Source organism: Phoca vitulina, unplaced genomic scaffold, assembly GCF_004348235.1.
Source record: "Phoca vitulina isolate PV1807 unplaced genomic scaffold, GSC_HSeal_1.0 scaffold2, whole genome shotgun sequence".
In the NCBI taxonomy this organism is placed as follows: domain Eukaryota; kingdom Metazoa; phylum Chordata; class Mammalia; order Carnivora; family Phocidae; genus Phoca; species Phoca vitulina.
Genome location: NW_022589705.1, coordinates 81,986,394 through 81,999,716, shown reverse-complemented (window position 1 = coordinate 81,999,716; position 13,323 = coordinate 81,986,394). Strand labels below are relative to the sequence as shown.

Below are 13,323 nucleotides of genomic sequence, written 5' to 3'. Positions count from 1 at the left end.
CCGCAGCTCCCCCTACTTCTGCTCTCTCTCTGTCAAATAAATAAAACCTTTAAAAAAGAAAAGAAAAAGGTTAAAAATGAAACCTAAAAATTTGGAGTCCCAGGTTTGTCAGCTCCCAAAACTATCTCCTAGTTCTGCCTTCACAGCTTAAGAGAGACCCTGGATTTTAAAGAGGATCAAGTGAGGTAAAGTTTGTGAAAGCTCCTCAGAAATGCAGAAGTGCTGGCATCCCACTCATCCTTCCATCCCTAACCACAGTCCCCATAGATGTTCTTTATATATGTATATTAGCTATATACATATATACGTAGACAGGATATTTTTTAAGATTTATTTTAGAGAGAGAAAGTAGGGGGACGGGCTGAGGGAGAATCTCAAGCAGACTCCCCCTGAGTGCGGAGACCCACGTAGTGCTGAGATCATGACCTGAGCCAAAATCAAGAGTCCAACATGCTTAACCGACTGAGCCACCCAGGCGCCCCTATAAACAGGATAGTTTAGCAGTAGAGTGATATTTTTTTAAAAAAGATTTTATTTATTTATTTGACAGAGTGCACAAGCAGGGGAAGCAGCAGGCAGAGGGAAGAGCAGACTCCCCGCTGAGTGGGGAGCCTGATGTGGGACTCGATCCCAGGACCCTGGGATCCTGACCTGAGCCCAAGGCAGACGCTTAACCCACTGAGCCACCCAGGCGCCCAGCAGAGTGATATTTTTTATTCACTTGGGTTTTTTTTTATCAGTACTTCCTAATTTTCCTTCACTGTACTGTGGAAAACTGTATTGTAAACTGTACTGTGGAAAAGCAGTATTATAAAAATTAACATATAAAATCCTTCTTGATTGAAGGAAAGACCCAAAAATGAAATCTTTGTCAAATTATAAAGTGGGCTTATATAAAATTTTACACATTCCTTTAACTTCTAAAACTTATTTGGTAATAAAAATGCCCTGCCTTCCCTGCCAAAAAGAAAAAGTTCATATATATAGTGTATAAGGCCCCCAACCACCGCCAGGCAAAGAGAAAATATGAACTGCCTCTTCCTCCTCCCTGTTCCCACCCCTGGGGGCCCCAGCATGCCCTGGAAAACTTCCTCAACATGCTAAGCAGGTCCATGGGGGCCCCAGGGCCCCACTCCCAGGACAGGAGGCAAAAAGCAAAGAGGCTGCTCTTATCAGTCCTTTATTGCATCCTGGACATATCGGAGTCCAGACCACCCCCACCTCCAGCACCGCTGAACTCCCTTCAGTACGTCTTTGGCCTTTGTAGAGGCTTTTCCCTCTGCCTGGAATGCCCTTCTTCATCTGCAAACTCCTATTCACCCTTCCCAACCCAAGACCGTGAGGGTCGCAGGCAGCACTATTCCTCCTTGGTGTTTCCCCTGACAGGTCATTCCCGTATTAAAACTCTCATCATCCTGCATTGATCCACAGGACTCAGCTGGTAGCCTGCCTCTGAGCAGAGGCCCAGGAAACACTGAAATGGATAACTGAATCATGGACAAGGAAACCAGGAGAGAGGCTGGGAACAAGATGTGTGGGTCACAGAGGCCAGAGCTAGAAAGGCTGGGGCTCACTGTGTGGGACAGTGACTGAGGAGGTATGGGCACTGGGTGGGATCCATTTCTCCCAAGCACCATCTTCTACTTTTGGAGACTCTGTGGAACTCCAAAACTCCAGGCTGGAGCTCAAGGGATGGTAAGATCCTACATACATTTGGGGCCTGCCCCTTCCCTGTCCACCAATGAAATCTGGTGGGGGGGGCGGGAGGGGGGGGTTGCTGAGGCCTCTTCTGCCTCTGGCCTAAAGTCTACCTTCACCCCCTCTCAGATTATCTGGAAGCTCCCAACCAGGGTCCTGGCCCCAGCTGACCCCCGATCCTCACCCCTAGTGAAAGGCAATGGGGAGAGGCAAGCCTGGTCGGCGGCCCGCATCTTTATCTCTTTTCCTCTCCCAGGGCAGGGGGCTGGGGCAGGCCCAGGAGTGGACCCCAGCAGCTCCTGGCCAATCCCCAAATCCAGGGACTGGCCAGTACCGCCTTTGGCAGCTGAGGCGTGCACAGAAAGTCATCGCAGGCCACACACAAACAACTTTACCAGGCCTTGTTCCCCTCTGGAGCCAAGCCCGGACCCGGGGCTCCCACTCTACCTCCCTCCCCTACCAGCCGCCACCCCGCCCCACCCACCCCCGGCCCTTCACTGGGTCTTCTGGTCGAGTTTGCGCCGCACCAGCTGGCTCAGGATGAACGCCGTCAGCACACTGCTGCCCACGGTGAGCAGGAAGAGGCCAGAGAAGTTGTGGGGCCAGCGGGTGTGCAGGGGCTCGTAGATGGGCCGCCGGGCCTCGTAGTCCAGGGCCACAGCCTCCAGCTGAGCCAGCGTGCACAGCACCAAGAACACGTGGAAGAGCTGGTGGCCCTGCCCGAAGAGGTGGCAGCTGCCAGGAAACCAGCGCTCGGGCATGAAGGCCGAGAAGAAAGCGGCGGCCAGCAGGAAGAAGACCACCTGGCACTTGTGGTAGAGAAGGGCGGGGTCATCGGCGCTCGGCTCGGGGGACACCAGGATGCGGTGCGCCACGGGGCTGATGTCCAGCGCGTAGGCCAGCGCTGACGGCGCCTCCTGGCAGGTGCGGCCCAGCAGGCCAGGCTTCTGGCTATACTTGTTGTAGCAGGAGCCGGTGCAAGACAGCCAGGCGAGAAAGGCGGCCGTGGGCAGGAAGACGGCCTGCACCCGGGCGTGCCAGGCGGGCTCGATGGCGTAGTAGAAGTGCGCCAGGGCGCTGCCGAACTGGTACACGGCCACGCCCACGTAGTCCAGGAAGAAGAAGCTGTAGTGCCAGAACTCGGACTTGGCCTGCAGGAGGTGAGCCAAGGCGCTGAGGGAGAGGTAGGTGAAGGAGGCCAGCACAATGATGAACAGGGGCAGGGCGTGGGGGTCTCCCCAGAAGTCCACGGTCCCCGCAAAGATGCCCAGCCGCAGCAGCAGCACCAGCGCGGCCAGCAGGTGGGTCCAGACGTTCACCGCCTCGTTGTGCTGCTGGAAGAGCGTGCGGAAGTAGAAGCGCCACGTCTGGTGCAGCGGCCGGTAGCCCACGTAGATGTACGGCTTCCAGAAGAGGCGCGGCACCTCGGCTCGGGCCACCGTGAACACGGGCTCTGGCCGCCCGGAGGGCCGCGGCTCCCGGTGCGCCTGCCGCAAAGCGGGCAGCAGATGGCTGAGCTTCTGGGCCACCATCGTGGCCATGGCTGCGGGCCAGGCTGGGAGCTGGGAGAGAGACCAGAGCAAAGTCAGGGCGCCCTGGGCCACCACGAGCAGCAGCTGGGAGGCTCTGGAGCCCAGTTCTCACTCCCTCCTTCCCGCCCTCTTTATCCCCTACACTGAGTTTCCGAAGAGAGGAGTCATCCTAAGGAAGATCGCAGCTCTGCCCCCACGGCTGTTCTGCGCCCTGATGCATCCCAAGTGCCTAGAACCGTGCCTGGCATGCCGTAGGTGCTCAAGCGATGCTTGAGGAATGAATGGAGGTGGCTCACTACCTCAGCCACTTCCATTCCAGTCCAGGTCCACACGGCAGCCCCTGCTTTCTCCCATGTTCGCGTCGCCATCTGTGTTCACCTGCCAGTGACCGTGACCTAGCTAACAGACCCACCGCCTCTACCTTTAGCCCCTTTGGAGTGGCAGGGTCTCCCACTGACCCTCCATCGGCCTCCATGATCTGGTCCCTGCTACCTTTTCCTGCCCTATTGCTCGGCCACAGTGCACTTCCAACCCAGCCACAGCCTCACCACACCCCTGAGCCTGTTTCACATGTCCAGGGGTTTACACAAGCTCTTCCCTCTGCCTGAGACATTTTCCTCATCTTGCCTACCTGGTAAACTCCTACTCATCCCTCAAAACCCATTCTTCTGTGACACTTTCCCTGGCCCCCTGAACCTCTGATGATGACCTCTCTACTTGAGTGCCTACCATAAGATACCCATCCTTTGACCATCGTAACATTTCTCATGGGCATTAAAATCATTAATGTGAGCTCACAAAGGGTAGGCAGTTAGTCTCATTGTTTTGTGAACCCACAGTGCTTTGCAGGTAGCTGGCATTCAGTGTTTGTTGAATCAAAGAGCATAACAGCATCCCGATAACACTTCATACCTTTTAAAGTCCCCAGCTCAAAAAGTCACTTTTTTCCCCTGGAAGTCCCCAGTTAACAACTGATTCTGTAAAAACAGCCCTTTCCTTCAGCCACATCTCCACTCAGAAGATGCCTCCTCTAGCCCTTCCATTCCCACCCACGGCTGCTAATTCCAAAGACATCAAATCTAACCCTTCACCCTGCCATTCAAGACCCTGCTCCTACCCTTACTTCCCACCTAACCTGATATCACACTCTGTTTATCACACTCTATTTCCCTCCCCTGAAAGCCTTTAGGGCCAGTTCAAACTGCCACTTCCAAGGGACCTCCTTACTACCCCCGCCCTGTCTACTCCCCTTGTATAGGTTATATAATGTACCATATAAAACATATTCATTCACTCATTCATTTGTTCATTTAGCAAACACTTACTGAGCCCCTCCTCTGCCTCAGGTCCTGTGCTGGGTCCAGGGGACGGCAGAGAGGAAAAAGATTTAATCCCTGCCCCCAGGACTTCATGGTATGGTGCAGATTATCGAAAGGAAAACAAATCATAGCAAATGCTTATACAGTATTCGCTATGTGCCAGACACCGTTTCAAGCCCTTTACGTATAATTGACTCATTTATGCTTCATAACACCCTGTGAGTAGGTACTATCATTATTCCCATTTTGCAGATAAGGAACTGAGGCATGGAGATGTTAAGGACCTTGCCCACCCACCAAGCTAGGCAGAGGCATGGTCTGGACTCAGTTTGCAATCTTAACCACTACCCTAAACTGTCCTTCGCAAGACAAGGTGACAAGTGCTAGTAATCATTTCATAGTTATATACTTTCTATATAGTTTTGCCTGAAACCAGTTGCTTACTTCAGGCTTATCATCATTCACTGTGTCATTCATTAAATCTGTATCTATTGAGACACTAGCACCTGCCAGACAACTCCCATCCCTCCAACGAGCTCACTGGACTCCGCACCCTGATTTTCTGTCCATCTTTCGTCAGATATTTTTTGCACCTACCTTTGCACCAGTCATTGTAAGAGGCAAGGAGATCTGGGCAGGATAAAGCTCTCATGTTTCTGCCACCAGCAGCACCCTAATCACCCCCAAAGCCCCCCCAGTAATTGACACAAGTCCAATAAATGCAAGGAGCTTGCCATGCGAATGCAGTATCAAAACAAGCCGCCAGCCCACCCTCCGCCTCACCCTAGCCTGACCTGCATCCCTAAGCGCCCCCGCCGTTACACCTCTCAAGTCAGCTCTGGTCTCTGGCCTCTCCTAGTCCAATGAGGAGGCAGGAGTTAAACAAGTCACTACAATACGGCACAAGGGGTGCTTTGGACAGGGGGGCGCAGGACTCTCCCACTTCCCATTCCCCAGACAGCATGGCACAGGTCAGGTTTAGGAAGCAGACCTTGCTGGCCGCTTCCGTCCATGAGAACCGCCTGGCCGGCCTTGCTAGTGAAGGAGCCAGCACTGGAGGTCCTCTCCTCCCCAAGAGGCTGGCCTTCAGCCTCTACCCTTGTCTACAACTTTGGCTTTCCGACTCAGAACCTCAGGAAGCCAGAAAAGGCCTCTGAAAGTGTCTCATGCAGCACCTTTGTTTTACACTGAGAAAACAAGAGCCCAGAGACAGGAAGCCCTTCCCCGGAGTTGCCCAATCCAGCAAGGTTTCCATTCCACCACAAGGGAAAAGACCAGGGAATGATAATGTGCGATGGTGGCCTAGTTCCTGGGTCCCTGTGATCCATTAAATCTAGTCCAAGGCTCCATATCCCACTCTTAGAACTTTCCAAGTCATAACAGCCTATTAAAGGCTCTGAGAAGTCCTGCAGCAAAGAAGGCAGCTTTGCTTTGTTGAGCCTCCATTTGTCAAGCCTACCTGACCAAGGATTCTTTTCCTAGTAATAATTATATTGCAAAACCAGCTGAAATGCGTGCTTACTATATGCTTACTCTTTATAACCTTATTGCAATTAACTCTCATAACTAGCCTGCTGAGGCAGGTATTATGCCCATTTTCTTTTTGAGGACAGTGAAACTCAGAGAGGTTAGGAGCTCCTCCCCAAGGTGCACACGCACACATACATGCGTGTTACACACACACACACACACACACACACACACACACACCCAGAGGCTACCCTGGCTCCTGTCACGCCAATCTGCATTCCACAGAACTACTTTGGAAGATAATGGTCTAAAGCAGGTAGCCAAGGCCTTTCCCATAAATTGTTTCCTTAGTCTTCTACCAGCTGACACGCATCCAGGGACCTCAGGCTCCCCACGTTACCAGCCACCCCCTGGCTCTACGCCAATGAAGCCCTAGCTCACAGCCACCTCCTCAGCTGGTGATAGTGCCCTCAGGGCCCTCCTCCTCCAACAGACACAGTGGGGCCTAAGCACAGAACCCAGAGGCTACATCCTGGGATAAAGAGATCCTGCTCCCTACTTCCTTTAGACCTCACCCAGAGGCCCCATTCTATCTGGATACGTCTATTTTCAGAATTAGTTCCCATCTCCTGACTCCATGGAAAGGTGCAGGGGTCCAGCATGAGCTGAAAGGAGGACGGTAGGTATCCAGAGACCACCCTCAGAGAACCTTCAGAGTCATCTGCCCACCAGGCTGCCAGGACCTGCCTGTTTCGGGCCACCCTCCATGGCCCCTCTCCGAGCCTAGGTTACCTAGGGGTTTTCCTCGAGCCTGCGGGCCGATGGCTTCCGCTGTGGGACTGGGCAAATTCACCAGATGCCAAGCACTGGGTGGCACTTCCACAGGTGACAGTCACTAGGGGCGGGGCTTCCAAGGGCTGGAGGTGTCTTGTGTGATGTCACCAGAGGGTGGGGCTAAAGAAAACCTCCACCTCTCCCTTCCCCCTCCCCACCATCACCATTCCCACACAGGTCAAATCCCAGCTAAACGTTGCCCTCCTAGCCAGGCCTCAGCTGCAGAAGGAAGCTCAGCATTACCCTCCACATGAAATGTCGGGGGAAACCCAGGGCTGGCTAAAAAGTTGTGACTTACCCAAGATTCACACGGCAAGACGGGCAAAGCTGGGCTGAGACCAGGTGACCAGGGCCTGGTTGATGGATGTCAGGCAAACTTGACTGGCTTCTGTCCCTACCCACCAGGAATCATAATGGAAAGAAGTTAGAAATAAAGAAGAAAGCGGACACCAGAAAGGCTCATGAAGGAGATGGACTTCAGATTCACAAAAACCAGGTCTGACGCCTGCGTCCATCACATGCTAGCTGTGTGACCTAAGAGTGACTCATCTTCTCTGAGCCTTAGCTCCCTCATGGGAATTATAATATTATCTATAGCATAGATGGCTGTAAAGATTAAACTCATTAGAATAAAGTTTTAGCACAGTTTAGGACTCAATAAATGATTGCTGTTATTATCAACTATTAATAGTAGAAGTAACTAATTATTATTAACAGTAGTAGTATTTGAATTATCCCCAGCCTGAGTAGTAGTATTTGAAATATCCTCAGCCCTAGAGATTGGCTTGGCATCGTCTTAAAAAACTGTCCTCTTTTAGCCCTCAGTAGCTGGTTCCACTGGATTTGGGGGCTTTGGTTAACTGTGTCTCTTGCATAGTTTACCTTTCTCTGAGGATACATGTAAGGACCAGGGAAATTTGGCTGGAGTTTGAACTTCTAGGGACACTGACCTTATTTCATAATTGAATTCTCCTCAGCATAGACCATTCAGAGTAACCTCTCTGGGTCCAAAGAGCCCTGAAGATTCGCATTTGTGCCGCACAGACCCAAAAGAGGTGGCTGGGAAGTGAAACCACCATGGAAAGGGTCTCAGCTGCAGCTGCTCCATCCCCCAGTGGGAGGGACAAAAGGGTAGACCATGCCAGCAGGTGATCCAAAAGGCATGTGGCCTGGCCAGGGCATGTCTTGCAGGTTTGAGAGGCTTCCAGGTTGGCTGAGCCTCAGCACTGAGATCTCCAGGGCCCACGTGGGAGCTCCTGTGAATTCGAGAAGCTCGGTTCTCCTCTGCCCTCCCACCTCCCATTCCCCTTTCCTAAACACAAGGTCAACCTCCTCACCTCGCTCCTCAATCCAGGCTTGCCCCAGTTCCTCCTGGTCTCTCCCTGATACACTTTGCCAAAGAGTCCCCTAAATACCTGGGGGGCAAAACAGATGACCAGGTTGTAGGGATGGGGCAATAAATGGGTTTCGAGGGGCACCTGGGTGGCTCAGTCGTTAAGCGTCTGCCTTCGGCTCAGGTCATGATCCCAGGGTCCTGGGATTGAGCCCCACATCGGGCTCCCTGCTCCATGGGAAGCCTGCCTCTCCCTCTCTCACTCCCCCTGCTTGTGTTCCCTCTCTCGCTGTGTCTCTGTCAAATTAATAAATCTTAAAAAAAAAAAAAATGGATTTCGAAGTGGGAAAGCCCCCAGTTTTACCCATCCCATTGAGTTTAGTGCACATGACAGGCAAAAAACTACAGAGCTGGGGCACAGGGTGAAGCAAGCAGACAGACTCCCTGCCCTGACAGCCCTCACCCACACAAACAAAATGCCTACGGGCTAAGGAAAATCCAGTCCTGAGAGAAGGCCCACAGGTGGTGATTGTGCAGCACTGGGGAGAGCTGACGCCCCAAGGGAGGGTGCCTACACTCACCTCGGGCAGACTATTTCAGAGGGAAGCCAGGTCCCCATTATTATGTGAGAGTGGGATTTCAAGTCTGACGCGAATCGGCTGTGTGACTTTGCTTTTAAGTCCCTTAACCTCTCTGAGCCTATTTCCTCATTCATAATCGAAGGATAGTAACAGCTACCCCTTGGGCTCTTGTGACAGCGAAACAAAGTCATAGATGCCATGTCGGCTCTGGCCCAGCCTGGCTCTGCTATTTTTGTTGGGTTCGAGTCTTGGCTCAGCCGTTCAATCCCTGTGGGACCTTGGACAAGTCCATTCCCCTCTTGGCCCTGTTTCTCCAAATGTCAAAGGACAGAATGAATTTACCGGTAACGTCAAAGGGCCCTTCAGGCCCTGAGACGTTCCAATATTTGTTTCAGGCCGAGTATGTGCCAGGGGCTGGAGCTTCAGCACTGAACAAAACCGTTAAGACACTTCCCTCATGGAACCAACAGCCCAGCTAACTACCAGCTAAGGGTAAGAACTAAGGGTATTAATACCCTGCCCTCTTGGAGCTTAACAGCCTAACTAAAAAAACGCCTATTATGAGTATTAATTGGTTATAATTCCATTTTCTCTCTCACCTCCGTCTTGGCATGCAAAATATTCATTGTTGCTTCTCTGGGCCCTGACTGTTCAGCACATTCCTTTAAAGAAAACTTTATCTTGCCATAGAAGACAAAGTCTAACCTCAGACAAAAAAAAAAACAACTGTAAGGTGGGGGGGGGGGACACCTGGCTGGCTCAGTAGGTAGAGCACGCGACTCTTGATCTCAGGGTCATGAGTTCAAGCCGCATGTTGGGCCTGGAGCCTACTTAAAAATAATAATCACAATAATAATAGTAAGGCCAGACCTGTGTTAACACAGGAGTTGTTAGACGTAATATTCTTGAGGGATCCTCACAAGGACAATACCATATAAGGGCCCAAAATATTATCAATAAGATTAGGCACTAACATTAGTAATTTACAGTGGCTTGCTGTTTACAAAGAACTTTCACATACATTTCAACTCTCCCTCAAAGCGACTCTGAACCTCCATGTAAGCTGGTGTCACAGCCCAGGAGGCAGGATGGCCAAGACAACATCTGACTCCCAAACCAGTGCTCTTGCCCCTCATCTACTGTAGTCAACTCCCAGGCATCCAGTGGGTGGCCACAGATTACATAGCAAAGTTTTCATCCCTGGCTGGCCTCCCAATCTCCCAGCAACTGGGTCACCTCCCTCAATGCAAACCAATTCCCCAACTCGGCAGAATGTGTTTAAGAAAAAGTTCTTCCAGTTCTTCCAAAACTGAACAGAAATAATTTTCGTTTTTTGTAACTGCACCCTGGGCCTCCATTTGTAATCAGAATAGAATAAATAAGTCAAAGGAATTCTGCGGAACTCAGATTCACTAATGCTCTGAGGACAAGGAAGAAGAACCTGTAGGAAGAAAGCAGGCTCAGAGAGATTGGGTGAGCTGGCTACTGTCACCCAGCACGGGATGGAAAAGTGACCCAAGTTTCACCTCTGGCCAGCAAGGGCCCCTCTAGTCACAGAAACTGAGGCTGGAGTGGGGCAGCCTCTCACCAAGGGGTTCTGACGGAACCTTGACGTGAGGCTGGAACCCTCTCCCACAGGAGCTAAAACATAAGGTCCTGGGCCATCCAGCCAGGTGCAGCCCAGCTCTGGGAATCCATCAAACTCTCAAACTCGCCAGCTGTGGCCTGACCAAGCCCCTCACTCAGGCCAGGCCTGCACGGGCCGCCCCAGGGAAACCCCTCTGGGGGTCCTCAAAGCCTGCAGGCTTAAAGCAAATGCTATGGGTGGTGTGGGGCTCCCTCCCCTTCCCCTCACTGGGTAGGGGAAACGTCCATGCTTTCCTGACACCAAGACAGGTTTCCCCATCCCAACCGGCCTAGGCGTCCCCCAAGTGGGACGCCCTCACATCATCCGGTCCCAAGTAGTCGCGCCCCTTGTGCCCCCGGAGTCTCCCTAGATTCCCCCGCAGGGGGAGCAGTGAGCCCCCGGCCTCTCCTCCTCCCCGCCACCGCCGCTCGCCCAGGCCGGCCGGCCGCCCAGCCCACTCCCTCGGATGTGCTCCGTTCCAGCGGAGGATCCAGCGCAGGATCCTCCCGCTCTCACCCGGGGTGCTCCGGCTCCGGCCCCGCGGCCCCGCTCGCCCTCGCCCCCTGCGCGCGCGCCCGCCGCCCCCGGAAGCACCCCTGCGCCCGCCGCCGGCCCGCTCCCCTCTCCCCAGCCCTGTACCTACCGCGGGGCGAAGCGCGGCGGCGAGACCGGCCGGCTGGGACCCTTGGGCCTCGGCGTCCCCCGCGACCTGCAAGCCGATAAAGGGGCGGCCGGTAGCTCCGCCCTGAGGCGGGCGGGGGGCGGGGCGGCGGCGGGCGGGAGGGGCGCGGGGACTCCGCTGGCCTCCCCCCCCCCGCCACGCCCACGTGTTGCCGGCGGAGGCAGGGGGCGCTCCCAGCCCCGCGACCACGGAGCCGTGGGCCTTCCTGTGGCCGTCGTGCAGAAAGTTGCGGAGACGGAGGCCCGGAGAGCAGAAGCGGCTGCCCAAGTCCCCCGGCTGGGCGGCGGCGCTGCGGACGCTCCAGCGGAGCGGGTCCCGCTTCCGCCGACTGGAAGCACCAGCGCCGGAGTCCGGGTGGCGGACTGGCGGGCGCCGGGCAAGTTGTAGCAGGAGCGCGGACCGGTTTGTCCCGAGAGCCCGCCGCCCAGCCCCGAAGCCACGAGGATCCACACATGCCACCGCGCACTAGGCTACTTCTGGTCGAGATGGGCCTGGCCTTCCCCATTTTCATCTCTGCCCGGGGAGCCCCATCCCGCCTCTACACCCCTGTCTTATTCCGTGGGCCGCTTCCCCTGCGGCCGGCCCAAGGCATGGTGTTTGAACCTCTATTAAAACACCCACTTTCGGGCGCCTGGGTGGCTCAGTTGTTAAGTGTCTGCCTTTGGCTCAGGTCATGATCCCAGGGTCCTGGAATCGAGGCCCGCATCAGGCTCTCCGCTCGGCAGGAAGCCTGCTTCTCCCTCTCCCACTCCCCCTGCTTGTGTTCCCTCTCTGCCTGTGTCTCTCTCTGTCAAATAAATAAAATCTTAAAAAAAAAAAAAAAACCACCCACTTTCTACTCCCTAGTATAACATCTCCCCCTCAGAAGTGGGAGCACCCAAAGGGTGAGGGATCCCTGCATAGAGAAGGTCCTCAGCACAGACTGACAGGGATTGTCCGCTCCTCTGGCCCTGGACCAGGCAGAGTGGGGAGACACCTCCACCCCAGCTGGGGCACACACAGCCTGAAGGATGCGGAGCTGAGAGGGGACAGTCTAAGAAAGGACACTGATCCGCCCTCAGGGAGCTTCGAGTCCATTCCGAGAGACGGTGCGGGGTGTGGGCATGATAACAGGATCCAAGTCCTGGTGCTACCCCCAACTCACCATGTGATCTTGGGCAAGTCTTTGTCTCGGCCTCAAGTTTATTACCTATGAAATGGAAGTAATAATACCTGACAGGTTGTTAGGAGAATTAATAAAACAATGGGTATGAAGGTTCTTCATCAACTGCAATGACTACTAGAGGAATGTGTATTTCCTTGGTATATAATAACAAAACATATATAATCATAATCATAATAACCCTAAGAATTAGTTAAATCTCTATTACCCATGTGGATAGAAAAAGTGGCATAGAAGATCCAATCATTTAGAACAAGTAGGGTATGGGAAATGAAAACAAGTAAGGACATTATGGAAATTATATTCTATATGATAGAATATATTCTATCTGATGGAATATATTCTATCATAGTGAATAAAAATTTAAAACTTGGAAGATGACTTAGACTCCTCTTCAGTTTTGGAACACCTGCTCTGTACTGGACATGTTTTTAAAGCTACAGTTAAAAAAATTAAAATTAAAAAATAAAGTTACAGTTTATTAAGCTCTTGCCGTGTGCACTAAATAGCTGCCAAACTATCTCCTTTGAGCCAAGCAACCCTATTAACCCATTTTACAAATTGGGAAACTAAGGATCAGAAAGGAGACATGGGACTGTTATATTATCTCATTTAGCCTCATCCATTCCTACAAGTTGGGTGTGATGACCCCCATTTTATGGATAGAAAAACTGAGGCCCGGAGGGGAGAAATGATGTATTCCAGGTCACATAGCTCCTGATGTATTTAGGCTCGAGAAATGGATCTGGAGGTGTGCTTAGGGGAGAAAAGTCCCTGAAACATGTGCTTAGGGGAGAAAAGTCCCTGAAACTTGACCCTGAAACATGGCTATGGATATTTGAGAGCTGAACGATAAAAATTTACAAAAGTAGGAACAGTGATTAGTTATAGAGCACCTGCCATGTGCCCGGCCCAATGCAAAGCCCCTTCCATGCACTATAGGCCCACGAGGGTGTTGTTTCCTTATCTCATTTCATGGATGAGGAAACTGGTTCCGGAAGATGCTACTTGCCCAAGGCCACCCAGTTGGCTAGGGGCAGGCCTGCATCCCAGCCTTGCTCTGATGTGCTACACAGTACTGGTAA

At 52.7% G+C, this 13,323-nt stretch overlaps 1 protein-coding gene across 3 annotated transcripts; it reads right to left on the bottom strand.

The window, feature by feature from the left end:
* Positions 1 to 889: 889 nt before the first annotated feature.
* Positions 890 to 11,115, bottom strand: PAQR7 (progestin and adipoQ receptor family member 7). 3 transcript variants are annotated; one of them, XM_032417966.1, is made up of 4 exons: positions 11,038 to 11,113; positions 8,191 to 8,268; positions 7,152 to 7,247; positions 890 to 3,260 (listed from the first exon to the last, which is right to left on the bottom strand). In XM_032417966.1, exon 4 carries the CDS (start codon positions 3,237 to 3,239, stop codon positions 2,193 to 2,195), a length of 1,047 nt encoding a protein of 348 aa, XP_032273857.1. In that variant the 5' UTR covers positions 3,240 to 3,260; positions 7,152 to 7,247; positions 8,191 to 8,268; positions 11,038 to 11,113; the 3' UTR covers positions 890 to 2,192. The 3 variants fall into 3 exon arrangements, with proteins under 3 accessions (XP_032273857.1, XP_032273848.1, XP_032273865.1); XM_032417957.1 differs by lacking the exon at positions 8,191 to 8,268 and having other exon boundaries at positions 11,038 to 11,115; XM_032417974.1 differs by lacking the exons at positions 7,152 to 7,247; positions 8,191 to 8,268 and having other exon boundaries at positions 11,038 to 11,114.
* Positions 11,116 to 13,323: the final 2,208 nt, after the last annotated feature.

What these genes read in the sequence shown, in the direction of transcription:
- PAQR7 (XM_032417957.1), bottom strand. Translation starts at nt 3,239, where the DNA reads ATGGCCACGATGGTGGCCCAGAAGCTCAGCCATCTGCTGCCCGCTTTG.